Here is a 24,571-nt window from a genome sequence, read left to right on the forward strand (position 1 = left end):
GTCAGGTAGAAGTCTTACTCGTATTAGCTTCAGGAACATGGGTCTTTTCTAACTAAGAGTCTAATACTGCAGATTCATCAGAGGTTCATACTATTAGAAGTGCATTACTTTATATCACATTTACTAACAAGGGAGATGAATGTTTTAACTGGCTGGTCTCAAAATTCATTGTTAATTGTGAAATTCAGAATCTAGTATTTTTTGGTTCCCTGTAGTACCCAGTTGCAATAAATACTCTGGTGCCATTACATTACATTGCATAAGTCTCTACTAAACAAAACATTTCAAGATGTAATCTCTTAAAAAGGACAATATACATTTTATTGAGGACATCCCCCAAGAAATGTTTGGGGCCAATTCCATATTTTGTATGATTTGAATATCTAGCCCATTCAAAACACAAAGCAGGTCAAAGGAAAAAATGTGAAGTCTAGAGGCTCTTCACTAAGAAAAATTCACATTATTATTTTCTTTGGCATTCTTTGATGAAGAATTTTAACTCTTGTATGCTCAAGAAAATATCTGTTCTCCAGGCAAATGCCATCTGTCTATCTATGAGGTTTTAAGCGTTGTGGTTCTAAAGCAAGTACCTCTGAACAGCCAAATAACACTACCAAGGTATCAGCTGCTTCATGTTTCTCATTGTGGATACGGAATATCCTCCTGTTAGCTGGCTGTCATTAATTTAGACCATAATAAAATACTTGGCTAGATGATCTATGACTGAAGTGAAGGGAGCCTGGGGCCTTTGGTCCAGTTTCTAGCAGCTGTGCTCTCCACATGTGAGGCTGTGAAGCATGAAAGCCAAAGACCGGGAGAGCAGGAGGAGGAACCTGCTGCCTCTCCACAGGACACGAGTCCAGGACTCTCCAGTTTGGATCTGAAGAACAGTGATAAAGGCCTGGTGTGAAAAATATGCAGCTACAACCTAGTCTCTGTGTTGCGCAGCTAAAAGCAAGGGTCTATCACTGGGTGAAGGAGTATTTCACCATCTCATATTCATTTTTTGCCTTTAATAGTTAATGATTTGTTAAGGAGACAATGGGAATGTCTTCAGTGTTTGATTCAGCTTTAGAAAAAAAAAGGGTATTCTGAAAGATTTAATTATTAGACGTATGTGGTAGATGAGAACTAAAGAGTTAAAAAAACTAATGGTAGGCAGCCATCAAGCAGCAGAGAGTAGCAAACATACTGGATACAAACAGGTGATAAAAGGCACTAAGAGAGATGACAAAATTAAGAAAATAAAGAACACTGTTATAAAGATTTATAGATCAGCTAAAGCAGAGCAAAATAAATGATAACAAACACTGATAAAAAAAGAAACAGGGCATCAGCCATATAAACATGCAGGAAACTTCAATGCTTCTGTACAGTACTATGACACCGCTTTGTTTACACCAACATTGACCTTTTGCTCCCAAAGAAGGTTATTAACCATCTCGCTCTTTCTTGTGTTGCTTTACTCATCAAGAGAAAGTTGTACAGGGTTGATTCTGATGAATGGCTTTTTCACAAAGTCAAGTTATCCTTGACTAGATGCAGATGGCCTAGTAAAAAATGAGTGCTGCCAGCAGACATTGTCTTTATCAGTAGTAAAAGTTCAACAGGGACTAGACTTCCTCATCTCTGGCCAGAGAAACCCAGCCTTCTGTTTCAGCACCGTATCACATATTGTCCTAATGAATTCTTGTAACACACTGCAGCCCAGATAGATATGCTTATATTATGTTTTTTGGCAGTCTGGGGCATGGTACAGAATTGACACAACTGTTAGAAATATTAAGCTGTTATTGTTTGTACTGTGTATTGGGAACTGCAGCTCATCCTCTTCAGACTGGATTCACAAAGGGGAAGCCTGCCACAAGGCACACTGGTCTGGCAAGTCTTAGCAGGCTGAGGAAGTGGCTCCATCAGTAGAGGGTTTCATTCATTCCACAGCAGTACCAAAGCTAATTTGAGATTTGTAATTCAGACAGTCCAGTGGACATTCACCAGGGCAATATTCACTGCAGGCAATTCAAATCCTGCTGCCATGTGACCTTTCCTGCCTTTGATTATCTTTTAATTTTTCTTTCTAATACCAGAAACATGCATCTCCACAGTTCTGAGGTAACAGAATAGTGAGTGATTTAAAGCACACCTCTCCCCAGCAGTGTCCTAGGCAGCCTGAAGGACAGCAAGCGCTTGGCCTTTGAAGAATGCCCCAGGCTACCAGATGTTTAAAACTCTGTCTCTCAATAGCTCCCCAAATCCGCTTGGATAAATTCTGCAATTACAATAACAGCACAATACCATACTCAGGCTACTGAACTGTATTTGGAGTCATGTTGCATGACAGTCTTCAGCTCTTGACTGCTGCTCTGTAAACCCTGTAACTTTCTGTTACAGGTTAGGCAATTCCTCCAGCAGTGGCTTGGCCTGAGATGCAGCAGTCCCACATGTGAGCAAACCCTCCAGGACAAGCCGTCTAGTGGCTGAGAGCGAAACAACCCTTCTGCTCTAAATGTGGGTCTTTGTTGGGCTGGAGCAGATAAAAACCTCTTTATTTGCCTTTACAATGTACTTCTACTGTGCAGCTAGACCAATAACTTCACCTAAAAACCTCAGCAATATGGTTAAAAATGTCAGAGACCTTCCTGGAAGGAAACACTGAGCAGACATGATTATTGTGCGAGTACAGCACATGTGCAAGGACACGCCGTTTCCCAAGAAACTCCAGGCAGGACTTTTTCCAGGCAGTGAGGATAATTTTTTTCTTTTTTCTTTTTTCTTTTTTTTTTTTTTTTGGTAGCTGTTTTTCAGCATTTTATTCAAATGAATGGGAGTTATAGGGCATGACTCAGATGAGAATAAGCCATAAAAAGTACCAGCCTGAGAGTAAACACAGTTCTAGTTCACTCACACACCTCCGTAATAAGGTGTCTCAGAGTCCTGGGGTTTTTTATAATCCCCTTGTGCCAAAAGGGCTTCTTTCATTGCTGGGGAAGGGCAACTAGTTCTATATTAGATTTACCTAGTCATTCAAGCCAGGATGATCAGCCAGGTCTTTCCATTCTTATTTGAAGATTAGGATGTTGGTTCTGCCCGAGTTCATCAGAACATAACTAGCCTGTTTCACATAAAAAACAGTGATGCTATTAAATCATATTAATACCTATGGGGTTGGCATTTAGTCATGAGGAATAGGAAAGCCCTGCTGGGGACTAGACTTTCTCATTCGTGACTTTCAGTGCCTTTAAACTCTTGGTCTTTTAAACCCTGTGGCTGGAAACTTACTCGGGGCAGAGTCTTCCTGGTACTCGTGTTTTCTACAGCACCTAGCACAAGAGCTGTCCAAATTATGTGTGTTAGAAGACAGGAGAATACATCCTTTCACACCATCCTCACTGCTCAGAGCCCTTTGAGGCATCACAGCAAACTTTTTTAGCAGCAGAAGCTGGTGTTTGTGTTTGGATTGCAATCTACATAGAAAACATGCTGGCCTTGATTCCCTCACCACCACCATCTAACAGCCTTACTGGGCTAGTGGAACCACACCTGCTTGTCAGGGCAGAGATGAGCAAACTAAGCACTTAAAACCAGGCTTCTTCATGCCACTGTTTGAAGACACAGTTCTGCCAGCTTTCCCTATGGGAATCAAGCTATGCTGACAACATGGAAGTATTCAGAGCTTGCTACAGAGAACAACATAACCCTTGTATATATTGTCTTTGCCTCACTTGACTCATACTCTACCCAACCTTTCTCATTACAAGCAGTCTTCAACAAAAAAAAAAAAAAACACAAACCAAACAAAACAAAAAAAAACAAACAAACCCAAAGTTTCTTTCCTTTCTTCTGGCGTTTCTGTGCTTTGCACTGGTAACTTGCAAGAAGACAAGCTGCTTGGGTGGAAGTCCTTCAAAAACCTGACTTTTAGCAAGTCTGCCAGGCATCTCACCTGTGAAACAAACAGTAACTCTTGAGAGCAGCACAGTGAGAGCGCACCCACTGCTGTCTGCCAGGCTCACCTTCCCCTCAGACTGTTCTGGCAGTTGCCCCTCATCCCTCGCAGGAGGCTGCCAACAGCCAGGTAATTCTCTGCAAGCACTAAGAGCCGCTCTGCTCCTCTGCTGAGCACCAGGACTCAGAGCACTCTCTGAGGCTATTGGCCCACCACTGTCCTCCAGGTTTATCTCAGCTCTACCCCCAGTTTTGTCACTGTATCCTTCAATCCCCTCTCTCCCCATAAAAGTGTCTATCTGTCTCCTAAACTCACTTTACCATTTGCTTCTTTGACCTCACTTGGCAACTTATCCTTGTGTTTATTATTTGAGGTGAAACAGTTCTGGCTACATTCCTGGTTTTACTCTTAATTGTCTAATTTTTAGTATGGTGTCAGTGAGGTTGGGATTTGGGTTTGGGCTTTCTTTAACTCATCGCTCTTCTGTTTCATTAGGCTCCTCTGTGTCACCAGGATTTCCAATAACTAAAAGAATCCTAATGAATCTTTTATTGAACCTTCCCAAATATTGCAGCTGGGATTTCTCGTCCATTAGTGCCATTCTGAACTACATACGCTGCCTTTAATTACTTTGTTATTAATTGGAGGGGAGGGAGGGGGAAGGAGGATTTTCCCCAAGGAGGGAAGAGTTCCCCAGCTAAAAAGCTGAGTGATTCCCCCTCCCCGTACTTATCCCATGGGGAAGGTACAAACAAGGCTTGACTGGGATTGAGCAGCAGAACGTTTTCTTGCCCTCTGGCAGTAGCGAACCTGTGCCTGCTGGCTGCCTTTTTGTACCCACCTCATGTCCAGGTGGCTCTAAGGTGTGGGGCTGCAGGCACTTTCCCAAAGCCCCTCAATCCATGCCAGAGCCTTGTCAGACTTTTGGACAAGGTCATCATACTGGATTTGCTGTCAGGCCACACTGATAATGGGAAAAGACTGCACAAGGTTTTCCCAGTTCCCATCTGGGGAAAGGGAAGGAGGAAGAAACACTGGTTTAAGTCACCTACCTGCACCTTCAGGAACTGTTCCCAGCCTCTGTCAGGCTGGTTGGTGGCACAGTGAAATGAATCCTACTGACATCCTGAAACAGATAGGCTTGATTGGAGTGGCTTCTAAAATGAACAGGACCTAACCCACCATGGAAAGAGAACCTGAAGGATGAACTATCTCCAGGCTGGGTGACTAACTGCAGCAAGATAACACCTTTGTGCCTCCTTGTGAGGTCAGTACAGTCTGTACCCTTAAAGAACCTCACATGCACCAGCAGCAGAGCACATGGTTACCATTCAGACGCGTTAGCTCCCATTTTCCCAAAGCAGAAGAGACACTTTGCTGAATTCACCTGCCTTAAAATAATTGGTTCAGGTAAACCCCTGAATCCCAGCTGACACGAGAGAGAGAAACCACATTCCCTTTCCAACCCAACACATCTTGTACACCACAAAGTGACAAGAAAAAGTAGATAGAATTAACATTCTCCATCCTGGGGGGACTGTGGAAGCTACAGGACAGGAGTAGCATGCCAATCATGATACAGTATTAACCATCAGCCAAAATAACATTTTCAGCTTAAGAACAGAGGGCAGAGCTATAAAAAAATTGCTTAATTAATTGTGGGATTGAAAATTTTCGAGAGAGCTAAGGGTACATGTAAGATACAACAGAGCACAGCCCCCTCATCTTCCATGGGGAGGTTAAGCTCACAGAAGCTCAGCCTGCTTGCTGCAAAATGAGGTATTGCATGCTGCAAGAACCGGTGTCTTGGGGCTACTTCTGAGAAATTCATGGAGTAAAGCATTCCCATAAAGGTGGCTTACCTTGCCGATAGAAGTCCTGAAAACCAGGAAATGAAAGGAGACACATAAAATGTCTCCCATGACAAAGGCTGTAAAATAACTAGGAATAAAAATAATATCTAATAATAAACATTTCCCACTGTCCTCACTGCACTCGGCAGGGTGGAAGATGTGACAATCATCAACTAGTGGCATAGCAGTAAATGCATTAATTGAAAAAGTGGCAACAGCAGCTACAAAAGGACAAGCTCTGTCATTCATCAGCCCCTGCTTTGTTTCTGGTAGCCACCTACCATCATTTTTGGCACACAACTCACCAAGCAGCAAACCCCTGGCTGTAGTTACTTACATGTCACTGGAAGCGTGGCCGTGCTGCAGTGGAGCTCTGGTTGGAGTTCACAGGGAATAGTTTTATTTATGTTTGACTAATGCAGACACAATGGGAGGCTGCTTTTTCCTTTTTTTTTTTTTTTGGCTTTCAGTACAAGCACTCGCGGCAGCTCTCTGGTTTGGGTGCAGGCTGAAAACCAGACTGTTCTGTAGCTGTTGCAGACTGCTGCTGGGTAAATCAGAGGACGCTGTGATGGTGACTGAACTTTCTCTCAAGAAAGCAAGAAGAGTTGCTTCATTTTTTAATTCTGTGCAGTTTTATGTACGCCGTTCTCTCCAAATATTTGATGTTTGCCCCACTTGCTATAAGTTTCTCCAGAGAGATGCTGTCTTTTGGCAGCCAAAGATAAAGCTGACTGATACAAATGAGTCACAGTACCCCAACAGTAATTAACAGTGATGCAATACCCATGCGAAAAAGAGGACTTGAAGAATTAACTGTTGAGTTTTCTTGACGATGCAGCTGCACTTTAAGATAGAAAGCTCAACCCATCACAGAACTCCATTGTGTACATTACAGAAAAAAGCTTGGCAAGATACATTAAAGATTTTTGCTAAAGAGATACAAATATTTTGCAAGGTCAGAGGGCGCTGAGGCAGGCTGTACTTATTTCCAAAGAAAAGCAGGCAGTATGACAAAGAAACAGTAATATTTTTTTATCTGCATTTTCACACTTCATCATCTCAGAGAGACTGTCTTTTTCAACCTGCTGAACTGATTTAAACCACCCCAACTCGAAGTTAACTTTTACTTAAAAGTCAGCCTGTGACATTCTAATCTGAGAAGCTCTCTGTGCGCCGGGTTTCGGCTCGGTCCTACAGAAGGCCAGCACTGCTATTTATAAATGGAATTTTACTGTTCTACAAGGTTCTTACACAAATCTTACAGGTCAAAAGAAAAGGAACAGTTTGGTAAGCAGACGAGCGATTGAAGCAACTGCTTTATAGCACAATATGAAACTTGACACTGTTTGCTGCTGCCAGTATGATTCCCAAGTGAGATGGATAAATTGTGGTCAAGACCTGGACAGGTTAACTAGTGGTCATCAGTGCTGGTGGTACCTTTATATACAGGGAAAAAAATAAAAGGATACTATTGGACAGGGAATTTGAAATTTAATACCAGACATGAAACAAGACATCTGCTGGACGCTTACTTGTTTCTCTTTGAATGGGCTTTAATTGAAAGCTCAGTGAAAAATGCAGGTTACATTCTTAGTGTTATCAATAGTTTGTAACAGCAACAACATCAGAACAGTGATGCATCTAATATTTATACACTTTCTAATTTTAGATGTCTAAGAGCAATACATTATCAGATATACATATACACAAAATTTCAAGCAATTAAAAGTAAATAATAAATCCCTCCTCCCAAACCCCTGAAACAATATATTTTGTTACACTAATAATGTCTTTTTCACATATACTTGACAAAGAATCTTTTTAAGTTACTTATCTTAAGAGTAATCTGCTAATGGAGATCCTGGACCAGCCCCATTAGAAGTTCAGTTTTAAGTTTATACAGCTTGCCAGCCACATAACCAGTGTGGCTTTACATTGTAAACAAATCTCAAATGTCTACAATGATTGCAATTCTGTTTGTGTAAAGAAGATCTATGCATCTTACAACAGAATAAATTTAAACCAATACATTAAGCAGAGACAGAGAAAGGGAGAGAGTTAATCGACAAACAAAACAGTTTGGGGAGGATCAATTATATGATTATTTAAAAAACAAGTTAACTTAATGGTAAGATTCTTATTTTCTGTACAGAGAGGCTCTGGGTCATCTATCTTTAGCTGCTCTAGAAATATGTCCTTTAAAAATGTTTAATTTGTGATATTCAAAAGCTGGTTTTCCAACTTAAAAAACTTGCCCTTTGGCAGCACAAGTATAAAGTTTACCCGAAGTATCTCAGGTGATTGGTCCATCTCATTTTGTGAGGATAGCTGTACTAGCATTGGGAAACCTCAGCGTATGCACAGATGAAGTAAGCATAAAGCTTACCTTCAATGGGGAGGATCCACCCACCCACCGTAGGAGTTAAAAAAGCACAAGACTTTGCACCTAGAAAAGTTCAAGTGAAAATAAAACCAGAAAACTAGAGACAAATGAGAAAGGTTAAGCATAGCTTATAATATTCTATAACTGTGGCAACCTTGCTTACTTTTTAACAAAAGAACAAGTAAAAATATCTTGAACTTATTGAATGGGAACTTGTGCAAGTCCAAATGGAAGACAAGGCTGAGCAGAATCCTACAGTTTAGTTAACTTGTGTCAAATGGGATGTGAAGACAGCTGCAGCTTTCTGACAGAGGTGATCGAAGATGGCTGATAAAGTTTGCAGTAGCTCATAATGTCCCACTGGTTTATTCACTTGTTTGGACTGCCTAAAGGGCCAACTGCAGCTTAGTCATGTTCCTCTGGTGCATGTTGTGATGACGAACTAATTCATCAGACCTGGCAAATTTTTTTTGACAGCTGGGCCACCGGCAACTGAAAGGCTTTTCACCTGTTAACAAAACACCCTGTTATTAACTGGGTATACAGCTTGCCTCAGACACTGCTATTTGTTTTCTTTCTGCAGGGCTGTAAGGGGTCAGGCAGAGCCCCTGTCAGGAGCAAAGGCATCCCGGGCCATCCTAAGAGAGTGTGGGAGAGCCCTCAGTCCCTGATCCCATCAGCACTCAGGGCTTTCCTACACCTCCCTCAGCTGATCTCTAACAACAGCCTTTTCAGATGACGTAGAACATTTTGCAGTGGTTCATTCCTGATGACAGGCCCTTATTGAACATCGCATTGCCATGTCTGTACTACTCTCAGGTCTTGAAGGAGCTAGTTTAAAAGTCACTCTGGCATTTGCACAAGATTCAGTCACACTGTAGTGCAGACATACTGTTAGTCACTGTGAAAATTGTCAGTGACTATTTAGAGCTTGACCTCAAGTCAAGGAGAGTTTTTCCAGCTAGTTCAATGAGTTTTGGCTGAAGTTCTTTGAAACTGGTGAGTGTAAGTGAATATGGTAGAAGCAATAGAGTTCAGCATAAAGTCTGCTGAGCCAGACTAAAACTTTCCCACTACTGTCTAAATAAAGTAGATGCACATCTATGGGAGATGTTGAAGGCTCAAACACTCCCATGAGCATAATCACTAAAAAAGACAATTCAATTTTAACAAGAACTGCCACCACCTTTTTACAGTTTAATCTGGTCTCTCGATTTTTTACAATGTTTAAGTGGAATTTCAGGCCGTGTTTGTGACGCCGCAGGAATGCTGATGGAATGCTTTCATTAGCTCAGAGCAGTGCCCGGTGATTCATGTTTCTTCTAGAACTGCATTTTCTCTTGTTTCCCAAAAAATATTTTAAAGTAGGTTCAGCTCTGGGCTGGGCTCTTCAGTGCTTTCTACACACCTTGTACTCTCCAATTCAAGATACCCTGGGGCTCACCCAGGCATCTTCTCCTCTTCCTTGCCTCACATGTGTATTTCACAAACATCAAACTCAGACAAAAGGGGATCTGGGGTTGGAGTAAATATGTATTTCTGTTTGCAAAATTCCATGCAATATATTTAAGGGTGTTTAAACTCTACTTTATCTACTTAACACACATGCTGGCAAAAGCATCAGCTATCTCACATGGGCGCATAAAACAGTATGAGAAAAAAATTACCTGGTCAGGGCTACTGATAAAAATCACAGATTGTATAAAGAGGTCTTCTTTCATCTCGGCAGCATTAGAAAAACCATCCTGTGAACTGATGTGAGTTACCTATCACTGAACCACCACAGTAAAAGCAGCAGAGTTTTGCTGTTTCACAAGCAATTCTGGTTGTCCTCTCACAACAAGAGGCAGCTATCTCTATTATTCCTGTGCTGGGCACAAATTCCTTTGCACAGCTTCTCTGTACAGATATCAGAAATCACATTTCCATTTCTAACAATGTATATAGATGTATGGAGTTGTTTTTTGATTCATTTTTTCTACAGCAAAGATTGCTGTCAGAGTAAAATTGCTTGTGGAGACAAAACCCCCTGAATTTGTAGCTTAACAAATAGCCTGGCAGTTGACTTAAAATTAGGGATGGAATTAGATGGAAGTCACCTATGCTTTCCTTCATCAAGATTTAACATGGAGCCTGTTAACTTGAGCAAGGTGGCTTATGGCAAAATTCAGGGAATACAAGAAAGAAGGGGGGACAAAGCTACAGGGCAAGATGGAGATGGGAAGTCCCCACCCACCACTAGTGCTCATTCCCATGGGAATATGTGTATTTTACAGTCAGAGCCTGACACATCCAAAACAGCCAACAGAACATCACAGCAACACACAGCTGAGCTGCAGAGCTCGCACAGAACCTAAACCAGTGGCAGGCAGTGAGCCCACCCAAAGGTCTGTGCTGCGAGGGCATCAGTGTGCAAGGACGTTGCTTCCAGCAATGACAGCACTGTGGGCTTGCAGCAAGGAACAACTAGAACAGGGATATGAGCTTCACTATTAAAAAAAAGAGCAAGTTCTTCACTGTTTTAGCTAACCTGGGGTAAAAAAATTACTGGAGTCACAAAAGTGTTGAATTGGCAGATCAGAACTGTGATGGGAAAATGTAGTTTATCCTGGCTTGCTAACACATGACAACCACTTGCCATTTGTTTCTACCAGAATGTTACCTCTTGCTGATGAAGAAAGGCCCTGCAACTCATCGTGAGACTATGGGGTGAGCCCAGGAACAGAGCCATGCACTTCACCATTTGCAGGTTGCAAGTGTAGATATGGCCGTTACTTGAAGCATCTATTTGGCCAGTGCCACAGAAAATGCCATGTTCTCAAGTGAATAATTTGTTTTATTAAAATTCCTCTTTTATTTTTGAAAGTATTAGATATGTGTTTTACGGTCCAGAAGAGAAATAAGAATCCTTAGCAGGGAGAAAAAGATTTTCAGGCTCCTTGTCCATCTGTACAGAGACTGAATTTAAAAGGTTAACACCAGTATAGAAAACCCTGTGACATCTAATAACATGTCAAAGTGCTCGGTAAACAATTACTTAGTCAAAATACTGCACACATAGTGGAAGGGAATAGAAAATGTCAGTTCACAGGAATAATTCTGAAACTTGAAACTAAAATGCAGAGGTTGCTGCAGTTGCTCCTTAACGGTTTTTACACTTACATGGGAGCAGAGTAGACTAAAATGGCCTCCTATTTTTTCCCTGTATTTATATAAAATACTGTGTTTTCCACAAAAAGGTCCTTGAATATCTGAGTAAGCTTTTGCTTTAGTGTCTGTCAGTGTGAGTTTGCAAAAGGCACTCCTTTTATCTTCTGGGGAGATTACAGTACAAGCAGCAAGAGCAAGAGCTTTGCCATACTATCCTGCATTAGGCTCAGCAGACACTTAAGAGAAGCATGAGTAGGCATGAATACTTTAGATTACAGACCTTCGGCTGAAGCTGGAATTAAAATTTCTGTCTTGTAGGGCTTTTCGGTAAAGACAATAGATCAACTTGACATTTGTGGGCTGAGACTATGATGTTCATTTCACAATAGCTGACAAAATAGATTTTGCCAAGCTGAAATGTCTTTAAACATGAAGAAAGCCTGGTTTCCAAAATCATCTAAAGCCCTTTGTGAAAAGTGACTGCAACACCTGGGGAATGTAGTCACATTGAAACACCAACACAGTCTGAAATTCTTTCTGTTATTTGAATATTTAACTCCTGGTTAAGAGACTTTCTAATCATATAATTTACAACAACATTGGATTTAAACTTTAAAAATAATGAAATATAAATGTGAAGAAAAGTTTACGCACTTGTTTTACCTGTATGAGTCCTGGTATGAGTCTTCAGATGATCAGATCTGGAGAACTTTCTCTGACAGGTTTTACATTGGAAGGGCTTCACGCCTGAAGAGACCAAAGAAAAAAATAAAATCTATCTTATATCCCAACACCTTTTGGAAGAGTGAAAGAAATCAGCTATTTCTGAATTCTGAAAAAGCCTGGTGGGTTAGTACTAGCTACTGGAACTGCTCCTCCTAACTTCATGCCTACAAATTATAGAAAGTCATTAATTAGGCTACCATCCCTTTGTAACCTCTTCTTCTGATGTCTGGGGCTGAAGCATCCAAACAGTACCATTATGAACAAACACCCACTGTTGGACTAAGCAGGATCTGCAAATGTTAATTCTGATCCTGTGGCTTGGCACCAGTGCTATCATGTATGAGCAACTATGACTTAAGAATAGAAGTATGGAGGTACATATTTATATGCTCCAAATAGCCTTACACTTCTACTACTACTTTACACACTACAGATAAGTCTTGGGGACTGCTTATCACAGATACGTTCTAGTATGCAGTTGCTAAAAACATATCATACCAAGAGAGTACTTTTACACCAGCTTTCAAAGACACTTCCTACATGTCCCAATTATACCATTTAAATGAGATAGAACATCTTGAGCAAGAAATGTGGTAGGCAGAAATCCACCACACAACAGTGAGTAAACCAGTTGTCAGGCCACTCCCCAAAATACAGGAGATCCAAATGCAATTTCTTGCTGCAACTCAGAGGAGCACTCTGAAGCCCTTTCTCATGTTCCATAGGGCGTTCCCTCATGGTTCCACTCTTGGCTAGGAGGCTGAACTCATCACCACCTCATCTTCTGTGACTTAGAGAAGGGCTGCTGCCTTCTTTGTCAATCTAGTCTAGACTTCCAAGAACTCCTGAAATGCTGAAATAGGCTGTCCTGACATCTCCAGAAAATGGTGTCTGTGCAAAAAAACAACATACTGCATTTGGACTGAACTCACAAGCAATTTCAGCTGTCTCAGAACATTTCGCCCTCTCAATGATCCACTGAGAAAGACAGGTCCTGGACACAAGCCTAGATAGGACCCAAACCCTCATTACTGCTTCGCCCTCTCTGCCGTACATAAACTGCTATACACTTTCCAGGCTATTTTTGCAATCCAGTCAGCCAGATCTTTGGCGTTTGTCTCCTTGCTACCCCTGGAATCCTTCTTTAGTTGACAGACTTCAGAAACGGTTCAAATCTACGATTAAGTGGTTTGCTGAATTAAGATCTTAAGCACTATAGACAGCACAGCTTTTCTTTTTCCATTTCTGTCCACACAGACATGCACAGTAATTCCACCAGCCTTTCAGGTCAGGCACGTGCAGAATTCACCTGTTAGCACTGCCACACAAGCATCAGAATAGCAACAGTAGTGTTTATCAGGCAAATTCTTGCAGAACTGTTTTGGGTTTTTTTAAATAACAGATTCCCTATATTGGGGGTGCAGTATAAAGCAAACAGTTTCATTAAGAAAGCTGTTTCAGCAGCAGGATGAAAGTGTTGCAGTGCTAATAAAAACTCCAGCTACAGCCCTCTCCTAAATCTAACTTCAAGGGTTTGGCACTGTGGGCATTGTGTATGAGCAGACACATCATAAGAGAGGTTCAGAAGTAGACTTTTTAGATCACAACTGACATCTAAAGATGAACTACAGTGAGTAGAGGTGTGCTGTCAACAAACCTGTGTGTCGTCTTTGGTGGCGTTTGAGTTGGTCTGAACGGGAAAATCTTCGTTCACAGTCCTTAAAATCACACTGATAAGGCTTTTCACCTGCAAAGGACAAACAGTTTATCAGAATATGTGGCTAGGTGAGGGAACACATCAGCTAGAATGAGAAGTAGACTTCTCTCTTGCCTAAAGCAGCTTACTGGTACCCCAAGACTCAAGTACTATAAACCCATACAGCTGTGTTGGGATCAGTGGGGAAAGGATGGCATCATTCTACTGCATCTGCACTGATAATGAATCTGCTCATTCTAAAAAACAAACAAAAAAAAAAATTAGGTAAAAGCTACAGAAATATTCCAGTTGCATGGGTTTTGGTTGTTGTTTTCTGCTGGAAAAGAACAGAAATCTCTTGGTTTATATTTCTCTGAAAACCATGTTAAGGCCTTTCCACCTGTTTCAGTAATACATATTCTGTACAAAGGAACAACTTAATTTTAAAGCAAAACCTAAATAAATGTCATCCATGTAGGTGGCAATTTTAACCATTCTAAATTAAAACAAATTAAAAGAAACAGAGCAAAATTCAACCACAGAAAAACACATATTCTTCCCCAAAACACAAATGATGTTTCTCTCATAAAGCACCATTAAATAGCATTTCTCATGTAGCTGCACACCTCCTGCAGGCAAGCCTGTGAATTATTGCAAATCCCCCTGTAAATATAAACTCCTTCTCCACCTCCCATGCAGCTCAGCAGAGACCATTGGGATGGCTTTTCTTTGGGACAAAAAGTGAGATTCTGGCTTTTCAAAAAAAGGAGCCCCCTACAAGATAGTGTCTCAAATGAATGTGGCTTTCAGCCAACGCAAAGGACCAACAATATACACATGCAATATACACATGCAAAAACAAATGCAGCAATCAAGGAGCTTGAGGAAAGAGAGAAACACTGCTGGCATGTAGCGTACCACACAGTTGGTGAAATTCAGCCAGCACACAAAACAATAGTCCTCATGCTGCTACAGAAGTAGCTGTATGATCTTTCAGATCTGATTCACACACTGGAATCCTGAAAAAGCCTCAGATATAATCACCTTTATCCCTACATAAGGTCTGGTGACAGAGCCACAGCCTTGCACAGAGGCCTCAGGACAAGAAGTAATGAAACATCTCTTGCTTCAAGGCTGGGAGAATCCTGGGTTTTATCTGCAAGGTACACACAAGACCAGCTGGGACCTGCTTTTGTCTACTGTGGAACGCTGAGATCTAAAACAAAGGTCCAGGAGGAAGGACCTGAGGAAAAACATCAGCTGACATGCATAGTGGGGTTAATTTCTCCGGGTATGTTTTTAAAAACCTATCAGTTTCATAAATCTCCACAGAAGTGTCTGTATTTCTGATTTTATTATGATGACATGTATTCTGGTTGCATTGGTATTCTGAGATACCAGTGCAAACTAGTTTAGTTTAAAGCAGAAGCCTTCTGACCTAGGCAACAGAGCATAAGTAGCATTTTAAGGACAGCATTTCAAATACTGTGTAGCTAAAATCAAAACCTTACAAAAGCAACTTAATCTGCAAGAACAAGCTAACTTCCTGTGCCAGTCACCCAAAGGAGTTTACTGATTCTCAGACCTAGGTGTGGACAATTTCCATGTCTGCTGTGCTTAATTTATTAGCATAAGGGATTAAAGTTGCCACAGGTGTTTGAAATAGCTCCGTACACTTTGACCGCGTGGACTTCCCAGGGGGTGCCTGCTTTTCAGAAATCACTTACTTCCAAGGAATTCAGCCCTTTGGCAGATTTAAGAGGAGGAATGTCAGCAGAGCAGAATGCAGTGACAGGATGATTGTCTGCTAATTGCAATATAAACTCAGAAGATGGTTAAGGAGGTATTTGGATAAAACAGTATAGTGGGTCTAATGGCATGCACACAAAACCATTTATTTAAATACTTTGAAATACAACCTTAATTAAATTAAGGACAAATTTGACCAATGCATGTATTAAAGGAATCAGTCCAAGATGCTTACACAAAGATATGGTGACACTGCCTAGAAAACAAAAAGCAAAGAGACAAAAAAAGGCACAATATTTGGACAGAAATCCTAATTTCCTTTTCTTTCTACACCTTCCACATCAGCTAGTGCCAAGCAAAATGCCTGCCAACACCAACTGTCACATACCTGTTACCGCCCAGAACTTCCATCAGAACAGGACAACATGAATGACCCAGATTGGAAGTCTGTGAGTACCTCATCATATCACTATACCGAGAGGGGGTGGAGCAGTGTCTAGTTTCCCCAGCCCTATTAAATCCTCTCCAGTAAAAGAATAAAGTCTCTTAATGTATGAGAACTATTCCATAATGCTGTCACCTTCCCACAGGACCACATACAATTTCAAAACAAAACAGGACACGAAGATGGAGCTTCCCCAGTCCTTCCACCTGCAACTTGCAGGCTTCCAGGATTACTTATATTTCATTATTGAGAGAGGGTACACAAAAGGCTAAACTCAGTGCGTAATGAAGTAGTTGGGAGAGGACAGAAGGAATAGCAGTTCTTTAATATTTAGGGAAATATTTGGAAAAAATAAAGGTCAACAATGGCAAGCAAGTATGAATCAGCCTTTGCACATATCGTAATAAATGCTTCTAATAAAATAAACCTATTTGTTCAAAAATAGTTAAATCAGAGGAACCTACACATTTTCTCTGGAGCAAATTCATTTGCCCAGACACATGGGAAAAGAGAAATTCCTACTGCTGTAGCAGCTGCACAAAATATTCACAATCATTGCATTTAATTACAGAGAGCTTCAAGAGTAAAAGCCCACTGCTAACAAGAAAGCATGAGGAGAGCAAGCTGATTTTGAAACCAGAGGCTGCAAGCCTCAATGAGAATCTGAAGGTCTATATGCCCTGCACCAATTTAAGCCCCTTTTTCTTGTATACACACCTAAGTACATGAGTACAACCCTGTAATCACAACTTTACCTCAATAATATAACATATTTCTGTTCAAAATAACTTGTTTCAGCAAACACAGATAAAATGTGTGTCTCTATTTAGTAGGGAGACTTTATAGGTAACGTTTCCTGTCATTGTCATACCATAGTTCAGATGTGAGATGTCATTATTGTTTTGAGACTAATCTTGTATTTTAAATACATAAGTTTACCATATCTGTACACAGAGGACATAGCTCTGTCTTTCAAAGGGGGTGTAATGATGAACTGCACTAATGACTGTAAAGCAGTTAGCAGCACAGTGGCACATGCCATAATAAGATCATTTTTGTCAAAGCAAAGAAATCCTTGCTAGATGATTAGTATAAAAGTCATGATTAGACTGTGTTACTTACACCCCCCAGAGCCCCAGAAAGTCATCACCAAGACCTGAGTCCCTGCCACACAAAAGACAACCTTCATCAGTTACAGATTCTCACACCTCACTGTTAGAAGTTCACACCCACAGTTGTGCATATTTAGGCTGAGGAATATCCATGGCAAGCAGGCAGAGGGTATTTTCTCTGCAAAAAAATGCTCAGCTTTCCATCAAGATAAATCCAGTTTTTCCAGTGTGTGGCACTGAACTCAAAGGATCTCTGGCAAGAATATTGTTTCCACCATAAATAAAATTTATGGAGGTCTAGACATCAATTTGTTTCTGCAAAGAAGTCTCTGAAGTGTGCCACAGGATGACAACTCACATTATTTGCTGTACTGTTAAAAAATTAGATGTATTTTTGCATTTCCTTTCAGAGGCCTATCTACTGCAGCAAAATACACAAGATAACAAAAAAAAGCTTTTTTGGCTGAACATGTTTCAATAAAGGCATTGTTAACAATGGATAAGCAGTCGTGGAGGGTCCAAAATGTCAACATATTTTCAATGAATGCAATGTTGAAACATTGGTAAAACTGGTTACAGAATCCAACTTTGCTTTTCAGGGCCTTGCTTGATTTTGCAATACTGCAGCTAGTGAAGAATAGACAATCTGATGAGCTGGCCCTCTGCAAGTATCTTACAGTGAGGAAAAAGATAATCAAGAGCCAACATTGTCCTGCAAAGATACTATCTGCTGTATTAAATGTATGTAACAGCTTGTTTTCAGATCCTGTGGTCATCATTTTAAAAACTGCCCTACCACTACGCTAAGAAAGGTGCAAGAGCTTCAAGCCCACAAGTGCATCCATAACAGTACAGGAGGGCTGTAGAGAGGTATACCAATCCTCCACTTGAGCTGGTATCTGACAGCTCTCCTGACTTCAGACTGGCTTGTCAGGATTCCTCCCCATCAAAACACTGAAGCATAAGAAAAAGAGACATATCCCTTTTTTTATTAAGAGTATTAGATGTTCTGACTGCCAACCACTACCCTAACTGTTATCAACAAGACCAGCACTTCCCAAAATTAGGACTAACAGACCACAGGAGGAGACAAGAAATAGAAATAATCATATTCTAAAATCTCTACAGGAGCTGGAAATTGGTAAGTAAAATTTCCAGACCATAATCATATGAAATGTCTAGCACCCATTCAACAGCCTGAGGACAAAACCCTGCCAGGTTAACGAAGAGGACATTCCTATTTCTAAATCTGAATACATCAGCTAGGTGAGTTTCCAAGCAGGTCTCATACCAGCAGTGCACTATCACATGCTTTACTCTCTTTAGCTGCAACCAAATTCAAAAGCTTACATGGCCTTGTTAATGGCAATGCTTGTATCAGCAAATACAAGCCTTGGAAATCAAGTTGCCCTGTTTGTCATGGAAAGTAACTTGCAAAGGTTGTCAACACACCAAAATACAGCGGCAGAAAGATCTTGGCCCACCTGTACAGAAGAGATGTTTGAGGGAAAGAAAAGTTCTTCCCCTACCCTGTTCCACTTTAGCATAAACCAAAGGAGGGGCATGTATGACCTCAAAGACAATGGGAGGAATCTCTCCAGGGATGTCAGATGGCTGTAGTCCTAATCCCCTACTCCCTATGTGTTTTGGGCCTTTCGTGACTCTGCATGCCTAGATCATATGTGGTGTAATTCTGCAAATCTTCAGTTAAGAAAAAAAATATATCTAAGCTGAAGTCCTTGTGATACATCCAGGAATAACACTGCAAAAGCCAAGCAACTAAAGGGAATAAAATACAGGACCAGAACAAATAAATTATGACTGTTACAATACAATTCAGGAATGAAAGAAATCTTGATTATGAGAAAAAAAAGAACTGTTTGGACATACTCAAGAAAAATACTGCAGCTAACGGACCCCAAAAGATGAACACATTTTCTTGTTTCCAGTTTATTTACAGATAACAGAATAGCATTTCTGTAGATCTTCATCTCCAAAGATTCAATTCCAGTTACAATTTAAATTATCTTGAATGTGGAATCTGAGCAACGCTGAAGATGTCTATCTGAATATTTTGTGATTGGCCCATTCAGAGATTGAAAATCCTTTGTAATGCTCATTTCTCACCTGTAAGAATTTTACACAATTAACTAATGTCACTACATGGTCTCCAAAAGGAAAAGTTATTATGAAACATTGGACAAGCTGCCAGGTCACACAGAATTAGTTGCTCTGCCCTCGTCCATTTCACCCTTCTGACTTCCTATCAGGTTAATGGCCAAGTGAGCATCCATATTTACAGATTTTATGCACAGATTTCTAGATTAGCACAGAAAGAACTGTCTAAATGGAAATATGATAGGCAGTCCAAAAAATGTATAAGGAGCTTATATAAAGGTTTATCATAATTCTACATTTCCAACAGAATAAATCTCCCAATAGGGAAAATATCTTTGTTTACTCTTCGGCAAGGTGCATCAGAGCATTCGATTTTCACATTTTGAGATGGAACATAGATTGCCTGAGCTCAAAGAGAATTCAGATCTTAGCCTACAAATGACTCGTTTCAGGCTCAATTCTTCATGGAAAAGTGCCATTTGAGGAAACTCATTTGCCAATCCCTGCCTCTTACCCCCAGCCAGAAAAGACTTCCTCAGGAGGACAAGAAGCTGCTAAATGTCTAGGTTCCTCTTGCAGAAGAAACTTCTTAATAGTTAACAATAGTTAAGATTTGAAGCAAGCCTTGATGCTGCAAAATGGAGGGAACAGAGACAGGGACAAGATGATTCACAGCTCTGAATGGTGCCCTGTAACAGTAAGAGAGGGAGGGAGGTGATCTTCCTGCTGTCAGCACTGCTCTGTGTTTTTATTCACCAGTTTCAGTCTTCTGCATCCAAAAGAGGGATTGCCCAGCTGACAGAGCACATACATACTCATCTGGCAGACTCTGTCTGCCCCTGACCTGTCAGGTCATTTCTTGCACCTTATGCTATTTTAAAACCACCCTACCCACTCTGCTGTCCAGTGCTGTGACGTGATTTATACCAACCAGTGCTGACACTCACCAGTGTGCTTTCTGCTGTGCATCTGTAAATGGGACAACTTAAAGTATCTCTTGTTGCAGCCAGGGTACGCACACATGAAGGGACGTTTTTCATTTGTCTCACTTGCTGATCGGACAATAGTCGGAGCTACTCCTGGCACCCGTCGGACATCCTACAATGACAGAGACTTGCTAATGTAACATGCATGTTCTCAAGCTTTTACTAACATATTCAAAGACAAACAATCAGAGGCACTTCTCCAGGACAGAGCTATTTAAATACACTGCAAACTGTAAAACACTACTTTAACAAAGTACAACCTTACTATACATTTAATCTGTTAAACTCTGTTTATTAAATTCTCACCAAATATTGATGTGGAAGTTTAAATAGGCCACGTTCTGACTTCAAGTATAATCACACAATTCTGCAAGAACACTCGGCATATAAAGCAGTTTTAGGCTTATAGTAGTGTAAGAGATATGAGCATGAGCCAGGGTAGCATTATCCTCTTTATTTTAAATACTCATATGAAGTTTAAGGACAGGGAAATTAACATATTGTCTTAATTCAAACTGGCAAAAACAAAACAAGAAAGCCCATCTAGGTGGAGCTAGTGAATAGTTCAGCCTTAATGCATTTTGGCCACTGTCACAATGTTCCATCAAAGATGATCTTCTCCTTCTGGAACAATTAACTTCCTTAAAGAATGTCATAGAATCCTAGAATCATAGACTAGTTAGGGTTGGAATGTCAACTGTTTACTTTTACTCACTCCACAAAGCTCCCTCACAAGCCTATTTCTGAGAGCTTGCCACTGAATAATGACTTATTAAACTGTACAGAAAAGGAAAAGAAGATGCTATCTACAGACACTGGCATATGTTGACAATAGAGAGCAATGCAGAAGAGACAGATACTTTGTAATGACTTTGTCATCAGTTTTAAGAATGTATAGTTTCTACAGTGGTATTTATTGATTATATGACTTTCAGAAAGGGAGGAAATTAACTTCCTTGAATGGTAAGTTCCTCCCAAATATTCACTGATTACTTAGTCATTAGGAAACAATCACTTAGTATATTTTGTTTTCAGGAAATATATTTGCATTAGTAAAGCCTCAGAAATCCGTAAAAACAAAATGTCGTCTAACACTTTTTTGTATATAGTTATCAGACGTAGTCCATCGTAACCATGGAAGCCTCACACAACCACAGTGACTAGAGCTAGAAGGTGGAAACTGGATTGCATGTTTTGGAACATCCTGAGAGGCTGGTAAGGAATACTGCCCTGCAGACATACTTTAGAAGAGGAAATAAACAATTTTAAATGACTGTCAGAAAGAAATCTTACACTGTACTTCAATGGCTTCAGTGGAGTCAGGACACTACGTAAAGCATTTCTTGATAACACAGGAAAACCGCAAACCAAGGATGGATAAATACCAGTGAAATAGTACACAGACAATATAAACAAGCAGCAGTTTTACTTCCCTAGGAAGAATGTCCTACCATACTCACTTGTATGCCTCTAAAAACTCCATGGGTATGTATTCTGTATTGGGCCCCACAGCTGTACAACATGGGAGCACTGTGGTTCTCATTTTCATATCCTGCTGTATGGCTGTAAATAAAGAGGAGAATAATGAGAAAATTAGATATTTTTCAGTACTCAGCTCCATGTGAGAGGTTTCATTTCTTAAGTCAGTAGTAACACATGCAGAGTTTGCTTTCATAGCCCGGATATCCAAGTTCAAATTCAATTCACCAAAGGAAGCCTGTTCCACCTTCAGATCGCGCTGGCACTGTGCACTGACTCCATCCATACACCTATTAGCATCCACTATGACAGCCCAGTAAAAGAAAAAATTAAAATATTGTCATGATTTGAACTCTGATGTATTTCCACAACGATTTTAGGTAAGAGGGAAAAATCCCCACAGCAGCATGACCGTGTCATGTGCACATGTACACATTATTTTTCAGTTAAATGTGGGGCTGCCTATTGCTAATATCTTTTGGAATGAGCAAAATGCCTCAAGTTTCACATTAAGTGCAGTGGATTTTTGTCAGCACCTCATGACCGAGATATTACCAGATACTACCAAGAAAGTGATGACATTTATAAGAATAGCAGTCATGTACTCATAAACAGAGATTACAAATCAGTGTCTGAACTATTTATCCCACATATCAGCTTGGAGGATGCGTTACAAATTACCTCCTTATAAAAATACAACTAAAAAAAAAAACCAGCCTCTCCCTACCAGGTATTTACATACCCTTCTAGGGGTAAATTTTCAAGATCACTCATGCAGCATAATCACAATAGCTTAAAACGTCTGTAGCTTTTGTTGTGTTTTGGGGCCGTCACAACCATGTGCTCTATCTAGTTACATTCTTCAAAAACCTATCTTCTCTTATCCAGAATGTTAGGAACATTGCTGTGCTTCCTGTGTGCAACCTTCTTAATGACAAAATTACACAGATAAATTTGAGGGTTTACTTTTAAATGTGCATGTTACATTAGTGCAGACATTGACACGTGTATTAATATACATTGGCAGCAGTAAGCGTTCATGTTTTACACTGCACTAGACATCAGAAAGGCCAGAACAAAGCCCAGGGGGCACACAGCTAGGGACAGAGATGGATACATAGGATGTTATCCCAGTCTTTGCCAAATGCTTGCAATAGCAATTTGAAAGGGTCCCTGAGGCCCAGGCTCTCATTTCACTGGTCCTTCCTTTCTCTTCACTCAAAGTTCATGTGCAGAGTAGAATTACGAGGAAGTCTTAAACCTCTTACGTGATTTGCAGAGCAGCCAGAGGAACTGGAATGCAGGAGATGTCTAAATGGTTTGTGAACCTGACTAAGCAGGAGGGAGCAGGGCTTGTGAACAGCTCCTACTGCAGCCTTCCTCAGTAGTTGTCCCAATAGTGGCTTGCAGGCTGCCATCTGGCAGATGACTTCCTTTACATCAATCCCTGTGCTGCTTAAAATACCAGTTTCAAACCCTGGCTTCAGCTGGCTATTCAAATCAAAGGCTACACCTTTTAGGAAGGTACTCTCTGTTTATTTCAGTTTTAAGTAGCAAAGAGGTGATCATACTGAGTTAAGTTATAGGGCAGCAGCAGGAATATCTCTCTCATGTAATAACAGATAAAGGAAGATGCCATTATCAGATTAAACTCTATATATGTACCATGAATTTCATCATTAGTCACCCTAACAGTGTAATGTCTCATTCCCGCCTGTACCAGCCATCTTCCACATTACAACAAACAAGAGACACGTAGCTAGATAAGAGGATTTCCCAGAGCAGAAACTTTGGAAGGAAGATGTAGTAAAAGCTGATGCCATAAAACACAGCCTAACTCTCCCTCCAGATTCACACGGTTTTCATCTTTCAGTGATAACCATTTCTGCAAAGACCAGTCAGTTCTGAAATAATCCCTCCCAGGAATAAGAAGCAGACAAAGACCCTGTCTGTGCCCTAAGGAATGGCTCTATGAATGGGAAGTATCCTCCAGATAATCTCCACCTCCAGTTTTATTACACAGTTGGGAAGCCCTCCAGTTTATTACACAGTTGGGAAGCCCTCCTCAACATTCAGCCTTTTTCACGTTTCCTCCCATTATTTCTAGTCATACTTCACTAAAACTGTACACACAACTGCAAACCCTTGAAGAGTAAAACCTGTTTTCTGAGCCTTTTGACTCATCACATACTAAGTGCTTAACACATCCCCTAGGAAAAACGCATCAATAATCAGTTCCCATTTTACGCTGGGCACATTTCCATTGACATTGGCTGGTACTCAGCACGCTCATATGGATGATGACAGCAAAATGGATCACATGAGATTTCATGGATAAAATGCAATTTGTTCACTATGAAGCACTATGGAATAATCTGGCCTTCACCTGTAACAGAAATTACAGGTAAATCCTCTTTCCAGTCAGTGGAGAAACAGAAATGCTGGAGTTTTCACCACTGCTCCCTTGAACTTCAGCCTTCACTCTCCACTGACAGCCATCTCACTGTGAAATACAATTTTTGTCTTCCCACCTCTTTGCCCAATGCAGCCAGATGTCTGCCACAAACTCTGTTGCTCAGTTGGCTTATTGCATACTGCTGCTAAAATTTATATGCTAAAATAAAAGCACTGATAGAAAAATTGATTTCTAAATCTCTTAAATACATTACTGAAACTCTGCATACAAGAGGTAATGATCAGATGCAATACCACATACATGAGCAATAGCAGTCACTGATGAATTTAGCAGTGCATTAACTGAATGGAAATCTTAAGCAGGTAGGAGATGTCTTAACTTTCATCTTTTCTAGTCAGTTATTCAATGTTTAACTAGGCAAAGAGATGATGCCTCATACACTTAGGCCACTAAATCTGTAATTATAATAATGAAAAATTATCCTGATAGACTCTCAGGACTAGGTAACA

At 40.5% G+C, this 24,571-nt stretch overlaps 1 protein-coding gene and 1 long non-coding RNA gene across 6 annotated transcripts in view; one reads left to right on the forward strand and one right to left on the reverse strand.

Annotated features, from left to right (window-relative positions):
* The window catches only part of LOC133213976 (uncharacterized), a 31,442-nt gene extending 13,506 nt beyond the window's left edge, over positions 1-17,936 (forward strand). The window contains exons 3-4 of the long non-coding RNA XR_009725945.1: positions 15,852-15,955; positions 17,663-17,936. This is a non-coding gene — a long non-coding RNA (uncharacterized LOC133213976). The remainder of the gene's footprint in view (positions 1-15,851; positions 15,956-17,662) is intronic.
* WT1 (WT1 transcription factor) overlaps positions 7,335-24,571 on the reverse strand; it is a 33,782-nt gene continuing 16,545 nt past the window's right edge. For 3 of the 5 annotated variants that reach the window (XM_061356585.1, XM_061356588.1, XM_061356587.1), the window contains exons 5-9: positions 21,628-21,730; positions 20,129-20,279; positions 13,719-13,808; positions 11,990-12,082; positions 7,335-8,693 (exon numbers count right to left, since the gene is read on the reverse strand). In XM_061356585.1, coding sequence (XP_061212569.1) covers positions 8,572-8,693; positions 11,990-12,082; positions 13,719-13,808; positions 20,129-20,279; positions 21,628-21,730 — 559 coding nt within the window. In that variant the 3' untranslated portion in view covers positions 7,335-8,571. Of the gene's footprint in view, positions 8,694-9,852; positions 9,938-11,989; positions 12,083-13,718; positions 13,809-20,128; positions 20,280-21,627; positions 21,731-24,571 lie in introns of all 5 variants that reach the window. The other 2 variants (XR_009725939.1, XM_061356586.1) reach the window with 2 other exon arrangements.

Source organism: Neopsephotus bourkii, unplaced genomic scaffold (genome assembly GCF_033783945.1).
Source record: "Neopsephotus bourkii isolate Nb327-2 ecotype Australia unplaced genomic scaffold, CSIRO-AGI_Nbou_v1 NB_860, whole genome shotgun sequence".
Lineage (NCBI taxonomy): Eukaryota > Metazoa > Chordata > Aves > Psittaciformes > Psittacidae > Neopsephotus > Neopsephotus bourkii.